The sequence below is a fragment of the Sarcophilus harrisii genome, chromosome 3 (genome assembly GCF_902635505.1).
Source record: "Sarcophilus harrisii chromosome 3, mSarHar1.11, whole genome shotgun sequence".
Taxonomy (NCBI): Eukaryota; Metazoa; Chordata; class Mammalia; order Dasyuromorphia; family Dasyuridae; genus Sarcophilus; species Sarcophilus harrisii.
The window spans coordinates 611076320-611085226 of record NC_045428.1 but is presented as its reverse complement, the minus strand read 5'-3'; the positions used below and the strand labels follow the sequence as shown (position 1 = coordinate 611085226).

The window sequence follows — 8907 nt, the reverse complement described above, 5'->3', positions numbered from 1 at the left end:
TATTGAGCATTTGATCTGGTGACAAAGTCTAGCTTCCAGAAGGTACCCTCCCCCCTGGGATGAAGTGTGTTCCTTATATGTGATGAGCTCAGGTAGGAGAACAGGAGAAATGAAAGCTGGGCATGGTCAAGTGAACCTCATTTTCTTTCTTGATAGGATAATAGACTAGCAGTAATGGACAGGGTTACCTGGATTTCATGAAGTGTTTGGTCAAGCCCATTATAATATATGGCCAGAACCAAAAAGCAACCATCTATGGTTCAATTTCAGCAGGGAAGGTAGTCTCTAAGATAGTGCCTGGGGGAATCTCCTTCATCACAGAGATTTGATATTTTTGTCACTGACTTGCATGAAGGCATAGATAAAATGTCAAATTTCCAATAGCACAAGCCTCTCAATTTTGACTTGCCTGATTGTTGGGTGAAATTGTATAAATTTAATCCAGATAAATTTCTATGATTGGTTTTTAAATATTTGTTTTTTAAAAGTAGAGCACTGACCAGATGTGCACCTTTGTTACCTCTCTTATTAGGGATCTTAGTCAATAAATATTTATTAATCACTTACTATGTGCCAGACACTGTAGTTTCTTTGCCAAGAAAAGAGAAATGGTCACAAAGAGGTGGCCATGACTGAACATGATTGAACACTAAGAACAGCAAAGAGGATATAGGATGTGAAATTATGATGGACTCTGACTTATTGGGGACCATTACTCAAACCTGAATCAGTATTAATCAGTCCATTGTGATCTTATGAGGGGCAATGATTATTAATAATTATTCATTTTGTTTACTGGATCAATTATTTAATAGTAAGTATAAGTAATTCATTGTATAAGACTCAGGGGTCCTCAAACTTTTTAAATAGGAGGCCAGTTCACTGTCCCTCAGACTGTTGGAGGGCCGGACTATAGTAAAAACAAAAACTTTGTTTTGTGGGCCTTTAAATAAAGAAACTTCATAGCCCTGGGTGAGGGGGATAATCATCCTCAGCTGCCGCATCTGGCCCGCAGCCGTAGTTTGAGGACCCCTGGTATAAGTCATATAGGAATATGGATTCTGGTAGAGGTTTTTTGCAGACTTCATGCTTACATAATGGAAATTACTTGCATGCCAGGAATGAGGTCTACTTGCCTAACTACAGGATCATGAGGACACTGACATGGAGTATCCCTGTTGTGTTTCACCTACAATCCACATTGACATGATGGAAAGCCTCTAAAGTCCTTCCCTGAGATGTTCTCGGGGATGCGCTATGTCCCCTTGCCCAATCCAAAGGCTAGCTCATCACCTTGTCAATAGAAATATTGCCAGCACTGATGATCCTGCAACCTCCTGACCCTGCTGATTTTCATATTTTATTCTAGGCATTATATGGTCATTAATGAAATGCTGTTCTAGTTTTAGCATAATTGTAATCCTAAAAAAAAAATAGAGCCCCGAGGAAAGGCACCTCAGATGGAGAGGGAGGTCTCAAGTTCACTTGGTTGGAGGAGAGCTGGACTTCTCTAATAAAGTATGTTTTGGGCTCCGTTTCTCTTTTCCCCTACAATGGTGTAACCATGATGTCATGATGGACTCTGGTGAATCGGGGTTATAGCATCAGGTCAACAGTTAACATTTATTGATGGTGATCATCCTCTTGTGACTTTGGGGAAATTATCCCCAATGGTAGATACATTTTTGCTGCACCTGGACCAGACACTTATGTTATGAGACCAGCAAAGAGAAGGGCCTGAGTCCTATGCTGGTCACTGGTGGAAAGTGGATCATGGTCTGGATCAGGGGATGACCTGGTTTGCATTTGGAATTTTCGGGGGAAATCTTTCATATCTTGATTAAAAGGCCATGGGAATGTCAAGATTTCAACAGGTTGTTATCCTACCCAAAACACGGAAGTGTGACTTTGAAGCTTCTAGAAGTCATGTGGAAAAAGGAATCAAGAAGTAGATCCCGAGGCAAGAAACTAAATTATTAGACAATGTAGTTTCTAAAGGAAAATCCTAACCTACCCTACCTCTTTTTTTTTTTCTTTTCTTCTCATGAAAATAGGATGCCTAGTGAGAAGAGGCATCTACCTTATATGACAAATGGGTCTTTCTTCTTTCTTCCTTCTTTCTTTCCTTCCTTTATTTTAATTCATTTTTGTTAAGGGGCAATTTTACTTGTTATTACTGGAAGGTCCCAAAAGATCTTGGTGATGCTTCTTGCCAACACTCTTGATGTTGGAAGGGTAAGTGTTCTAATCTGCTTTGTGGATAAATCAAGTCAGCAGAACCCTGAATTTTAAAATTTGGAGACAGGTTAAATTTCATTTCATCATGAATTTTTTCCTCAACTAAATTTCTGTAATTAAAAAATATGACTTACCTGCTTCTAACTCTGTAACAACCTATATATACTTGAAACTGAAGATATGGGTAGTAACGATTTATCACAAGAGAAAGGGACCTGCATTCGGAAACTCCCTATAACAAGAACACTATAACAAGAACAAGAAGTTCAAAGTACAGATGGAAACTTGAATATTTATGGGGTCCAAAAAGGGGGAGGCTCCTGGGATGAGAGCTTTCTCCCAGCGGGAAGTGGTATGAGAGGAGGAAGGGGACAGTAGATGGAGGGGATCAGAGGGAGCAGGGTCATGGAGGGAGGATCTCTATTTATCTGAAAGAGTCTGGGCCACACAAAAGTTGATTGTTTTGGGCAGATCAGGCAGACCCAAGCTCTGCTGCAAGGGCTTAATGCTTAATGGAATTCGGTTGCAAAACATCAGTGCTGTGTTACTTTAAGAGGCTTCATGTCTGGAAAACAGGGCAGCTCAAGAAAACAAGTTCAGGGGGCTCTTCAAACAGGTACCAACCAGACTGCTTCTTCTGACTTCTTTTTTCATTACAAGGTCTTTTACTTGTAATGAAGTAATTACATTACTTGTAATGAAATGAAATGTGACCTTCTGTGTCCCTCCATACTGGTACAAAGGCCTACCATAACTGCTTGTTAGCTTTCATATGGATGGGGAGCCCATCATTTCAGGTTCAGAAGTATCTGTGCTCTAAGTATCTGTGCATAGGAACCCTTTTCTTTCTTTGATCCCCATGGGTTATATGACTAATAGTGGGATTGCTGGGTGAAAAGGGATGAACAGTTTAGTGGCCTGGGAATAGATCCAAGTTTCTTTCCAAAAAAGGCTGAACTAATTGGTTGCTTCATCACTACAGATGAGGAAACTGAGTTAAATGAGAAATTAAGCGATTTACTTACATTCACAGGACTAGTAAATGTCTGAGGCTGGATTTGAATCCGGGACTTCCTGGCACTAAGCCCAGTGCTCTATGTAGCATGATGTCAGCTGACTTATGGACGCAGGGGAAAGTGTCACCAAAGCAGAGGGGGAAATGTTTAAGCTTTTGCCCTTGCTATATGTCCGTTGGTAGAGGCCAAATGCAAAAAGGTGATAGACCCTGGTGACTAGGCTGGGCGGGCCAATGGGGATTGCAGAGCGGTTGGCTTTGGCTGCCCCTTCTCCAGCCGCTTCTTCCTCTGGTGCCTTCTCCCTTTGGATGGACACTCCTATGTGGTGCTGGGAGCCTGATGGCCTTTGTCCAGGCTGTGAAGGGAAGGGAATTTCTTGGGATTAGTTGAGTGAGTCTGGACTTGTCTCTGGTTCTCCCAGGAAGGCAGCCCTGAGACCCTACACTGACCTCTGAGGGCCCCATCCCACCTCCACCCTGCTAGCTTAGAGGAGGAGACCCTAGCACACTGGGATAGCCCCTTCTCCTCTGAGTGGCCAGTGTGCATTTAGGAGCTGTTGGCCTGATCTCCCCTTCCCTAACCTCCAGGCCTCCAGTTTCTGCCTCTTCCTTGAGCCTCCCCTCGGCTTCCCCATGTTTCCTTCTGTGACTAACCCTTGAGAGTGGGCACCTCCTGCTTTTTTGTAGGCGTCATTCACTTTGTTATTGATTTTTTAAAAATAAAAATGGAGTTTTCTTAAAACTCCCCCCCTCAAGCAGAGACAAGCTCTCATAAGCTGGCTCCATCCTTCCTTTCATCAGCCATTATTTCTCTTTGCACAGTCAAAGTGACCTTTTTGCTCTTCTTTTTTTGGTTATCTCTTTCTTTGTGTGTCTCTTTCTCTGTGTTTCTGTCTCTGTCTCTATCTCTGTTTCTGTGTGTGTGTGTATCTGTCTCTGTTTCTTTGCCTCTGTGCATGTCTCTGCCTCTGCCTCTGTACTCGCTGCTCCATCCCTCCTCCCCCTTCTCCCTTTTCATGTCTCAGCAGGAGTGTCAGCTTCTACAGGAAAACTTTCTGAATCCCCCAGCCTCCTTGTGGCCCCTTGTGGGGGAACAGACAAAGACCCATGACCTCTGGTTCTTTCAGTATTTCTGTCTGGGTACCTGGCCCTTGGCCATAGTGCACCTGCACGCGAGGGCTTCTTCCCAAATGCTGCCTGAGTGCTTGGGGGAAAAGAAGCCTAAATGGCCCCGGAGAAGACCTTCCTGGCTGAAGATGGAAGGTCCCCCCTTTATTGCTCTATCCAGTAGCATCCCTCTTCCTTCCTGCCTAAGAGGGAGAGTCAGAAAGCTTAACTTGGAGACCCTGGGAAAGTGGACTCTGCATTCACTGGGTAACCTCAGACAAGGTCCTGCTCCCCTGGAATTGCCTCAGTCTCTTTTCCTGGGAAACAGATCACAATTCCCGGAGCCTACTTGGTAAACAGCACCTGCCATTGTCTGGCACTACCTTGCAGAGTCAGAGCCCAGCCATGCTCACAGGGGCACTGCCAGGGGGTTAGCTCACACTTCCCCATCTCTGCATGGGTAGCCTTGGAAGGACTCACTCCAGTGAGGGATAGGAAGCCCCTTCCCACAAGCCTTCGCGGTTACTCCCACACAGTGCCAACGAGCTTTCGTGTGGGTCAGTCTAAGCTCCTTCTGCTCCATCTAGGCCATTTTAGGAAGCAAGCTCTTGCTCCAAAGGGCGGAGGGAGATCTCGCATCCTTCCTTTTGGGGGTGGAGAGGAGGCAGAGGAATAGAAAGATAGCGTTTTGGGGGAGAGATCCTGTCCATTTTTCCTAGAAGCCCCCAGAAGCTCTGGTCTTTATCATGGGTGCAGATCCCTCCCCCCACTTCCTCCCCATGGGGGCGGAAAGGAAGCAGAGGTATAAGAAGAGGATTGCCGCTTGGAGAGAAGGGTCAAGCTTCCAAGCGCAGGAGAAAATGCGCCTCCTCTCTCCCCGCCCCTCCCCCTTGCCGGTCCTAACCGGGCGCTCTCCGCGGTGCTGACTGCACAAGCTTCCACTGCCAGCTTCCTTAGGTTTGGGGGAGCAATGCAACGTTCTGGGGATCCCGCTGCAAGGGGACATGCCACCTGCCTGAAGACAGTGGCAGCTTGAAAAGGAAGGTGATGGGGAGATGGAAACAGTCTCCCCCGCTCCACTCAGGACCCGGTGATGGGAGGGGGCAGAAGTCAGGTTGGGAGGGGTGGATCCTGACCCCACCAGCTTCATCTTATCAGATGACCAATTAGTGACCAGTGTGGACAGTTCACATCCCGCCCAATATCCCCCACACACACGCACACACACGCACATGCACACACACACACACACACACACTCACACTTCAAGTGCTAAGAAAAAAGCCCAAAGAAACCCTTCAGATGTCTTCGTAGCACTTTGGGGAGGAGCTCCACAGCACTGAGTTACCCGGGCAGTCTTTATGTGGGGAACGGCTGAACAGACTGGGACATCCAGGGAACGGACACAACTGTACCCCAAGAGCCAAGAAAGCGATGGGTACGGGGCGGGATCAACAAGTGCATGGAGTCAAAGTGAACCCCACGAAGGTGAAATGCCAGAGGAGTTCATATACACGGGAGACTGGGGGGGATAGACAAAGAGACAGAGAAACAGACCCAGAGAGAGGCAGAGGAAGAGACACACGGAGAGACAGAGACACAGACACACACAGAAAGACAGACACAGAGGCAGAGGAAGAGACACACAGAGAGGCAGGCAAAAAGAAACACACACAGAGAAACAGAGAGCGAAACAGGACAGCGACAGAGAGCGCACCTTTCTCCGGCATCTGCCCACGCTTACAAGCCGCCTTCGGTGACCCCCTCTCCCTCCGCCCCTCACCCCACCCCCGGACGGTTCAGGTCCCTTTTAAAAATGCATTGAGACAGGGCCAGAAGGGCAAGGAAGGGAGGAAAGGGTGGGGAGACGCGGAAATCAGGCGGTTAGGGAAAGGGCAGCCGCCCTTCGGGGGAGATGTGGGCGGTCGGCGGGCGCGGCTCGGGGGCAGCCCGGGCTCCTTTCTCCCAGATTGAGCCCCGGACCTCTCGGAGCGCCCCCTGACTCTCGGGCGCCGGCCGGCTCCAGCCGCTTTCCCTCGGACCCCCCGAGCCTCGCTGGGCTCCCTTAAAGCACCTCTTCTCCGGAGTGGGCACTGCGCCGCCGCCCGGGGTGCTGGGGGCTGTAGAAAATGTTACCCCTCTGAGCCCCCTCCCCCCCAGCCCCGGCCCCGATCGCTTGATACCTGGATTGTCGTGACAGCGGCTGGGCTGGGGAGTGTCTGCGGGCTCCGGGCTCCCCAGTCCCGTGCACCCTCCTTCGGCTGCCCTGCTCCGCAACCTCTAGCGGCCCCTGGGATTTCCCCCCGCCTCGCGGAAGCCCCTCCCGGTCTGCTCCTGGGTCGGCTTTGACCACGCGCGGACCCTTTTAAGTTTGCGCCGTTCCCACGTGCTTGTTGGGGGCGGGGCGCGCCACGGGGTTTGGCTCCCCTTTGGGAGTGTCCGTTGCATGGACTAGTGGACGGCTCGAGGCGGGGAGGGGCCAGGCCCTGCGGGGGAGGGGCGGTGCGGACCAGGACGGCCCCTGCCCCCAGCACCCCTGCCCCCAGGACCCTCCGCTGCCTCGGCTTCTGAGCCACTGGCAGCTGCTCGACCCCGCCCTCTCCGCGTCTCCACGGCGACAAGGGCAGGTTGCCTAGGGACCGGAAATGTTGTGGAGAGGGGGAGGGAGGAGACTGGGGTTCGCTGTACCCCAGACCCGACCCAGGAGGGAAGGGAAAGAGGGAATAACTCGAGTTCCTTACCCTGGCACCCGTTGCAATGCTCGGGTGAAGGTTTATGGGACTTAGAGCCCTCAAGCCAAGAGGGATTGTGGGAAGGGAAGGGATCTTCTAAAATGGGGAGGGGGCCTACCTGGCCAGGGCATTGTGGAAGGGGGGGCCCTAATGTGTACGGGATGATCCTCTCAGGGGTTGTGGGAAGAGGAGTTCCAATGTGTGTCTGGGCCATCCTCTGGGGATTGTGGGAAGGGGTGATCCTGGCAGGGACTATGGGAAGGGAGCCCTAATGTGGTGCAGTCCTTCTGACCTCACTATGTTAAAGACCAGTTACAATGTGTGCGGCTGGCTGCTGAGACCAGTAAGAGCTCAGGATGCTCGGCCACAGGTGGAACACACAGCAGCCATGCCGACGGTGGGGGGCTTCTCTGATTTTGTGCATCTCACTTTTCTTCTGGGCTAACTCAGTTCTGGTTTGGTCATAGAGCACAGCCCCTCCTCTGAGGAGGGCACCCCCCGCTGGGCGTTTCTGGGCCAGAGTCTCCCATGTGCATACAATGGACTCCAAAGTTCTTCAGAGAGACCTTGGGAGGGTCTTTGCATCACTGTTTCTGACCACCTTGCGAGTGCTTGTCCTTGTGGGCTCCCCACAGAGTCGTCTTTTTGGCAGGCGTACACTGGGGGCATTCGGCCGGCCCGACGGAGTCGCGCTCTCTGCAGCAGAGTTGGGACGCTGGGCAGTGGGGATTGAGAAAGGGCCTCCGTGTCAGGTCCCTGGTCAGAATCTTCCCAAGAGAAATTAAATGGCGGCGATTCCATTTCCTGGCGGGACGTTGGAAGTCCAGATTCCACAGACAGGCGACAACGAGGACAGCCCTTCAGTTGGGCGGGCGCTCTAATGCCTCTCCTCCACTTTCCCCAGGAGCCTCCCAAAGTGGCCGGCTCCGGCAGTGCGTGTCATCATCAGCGTGGACAACCCTGGGAAGTACGCAGGTAAGTGAGCTCGTCCCCAGCTCATAGCATCTCCATGTGCTGGAACCCAGGCTCCTCCGTGGCTGACGTGGCTGGGGGAGGGCCTGGTTTTCTTGGTGTTCCCACTTGTTCCCATCCTGGAGATGGTGGGAAGGAAAGCCCCTAATGTGTGTGGATCCCTGGCAGTGAGGACCCAGAGCCAGGGACCCCAGGCCGGGCAGGAGGCTGGCTGGGACAAGATGGTGGACATGGGGAGGAGGGCAGCTGGGCACCCCCTGCCCTTGTCTGGGCTGCCTCAGTTAGGTGCTGTTTCAATGACCTTGGAGCTCCTGGGCAGCCTGGACTCACTCCCCGCCTCCTCACTTCTCTGGATGTAGAGTCAACGGTTGGATGCCCATGGAACTCCTCCCGAGCTGCACTGTCCTGGCCAAAGCCCCCTTATGGTACAGGGTTCTCCGGTCTGTGGAACTGGGTCCCCCGAGCCCAGGCAGGCCCCCCCCAAGACCCTGTATTTCTACTCTGAGGGAAAGGGGCTGAGAAGGGAGCAGACAGGAGATTCTGGGACCCCCGAGGGGCGGCTATAGCAGCCTTCTCTCTCTGCCCTGCCAGTGGGTCCTACTGGGGTCCTGGCTCTCTTCCTTCACCCCTCCTCCTCCTCCTCCTCCTCCTCCTCTTGTCCCTCCCTCCCTCCTTCCTCCTCTTTCTCTTCTCCCTTCTTCCCCTTCTCCCTTCCTCTCCCTCCATCTCTCCTTCCCTTTCTCTCCTTTCCCTCCTCCCTGTCTCCCCCTCTTTCCCCCTCTCCTCTCCCCTCCTTCCCTCCCCCTTCTCTCCTTTCAGGCCCTGATCCTGGACAACTTGATC

The 8907-nt window shown here is 51.4% G+C and overlaps 1 protein-coding gene across 1 annotated transcript; it reads right to left on the bottom strand.

Moving 5' to 3' along the window:
• Nucleotides 1-1003: 1003 nt before the first annotated feature.
• Nucleotides 1004-7482, bottom strand: LOC116422752 (translation initiation factor IF-2-like). The gene is made up of 3 exons (XM_031961860.1): nt 7474-7482; nt 6544-7188; nt 1004-3609 (listed from the first exon to the last, which is right to left on the bottom strand). The coding sequence occupies exons 1-3, from the start codon at nt 7480-7482 to the stop codon at nt 3319-3321; spliced, it is 945 nt and encodes a 314-aa protein (XP_031817720.1). The 3' UTR covers nt 1004-3318.
• Nucleotides 7483-8907: the final 1425 nt, after the last annotated feature.

Bases quoted from the DNA above. Each gene is read 5' to 3' on its own strand.
- LOC116422752 (XM_031961860.1), bottom strand. The intron at 3,610-6,543 runs GTATCAAGCGAT...TTCCCTTCACAG, and splicing joins CCGCTGTCACGACAATCCAG to CCTGGACAAAGGCCATCAGG.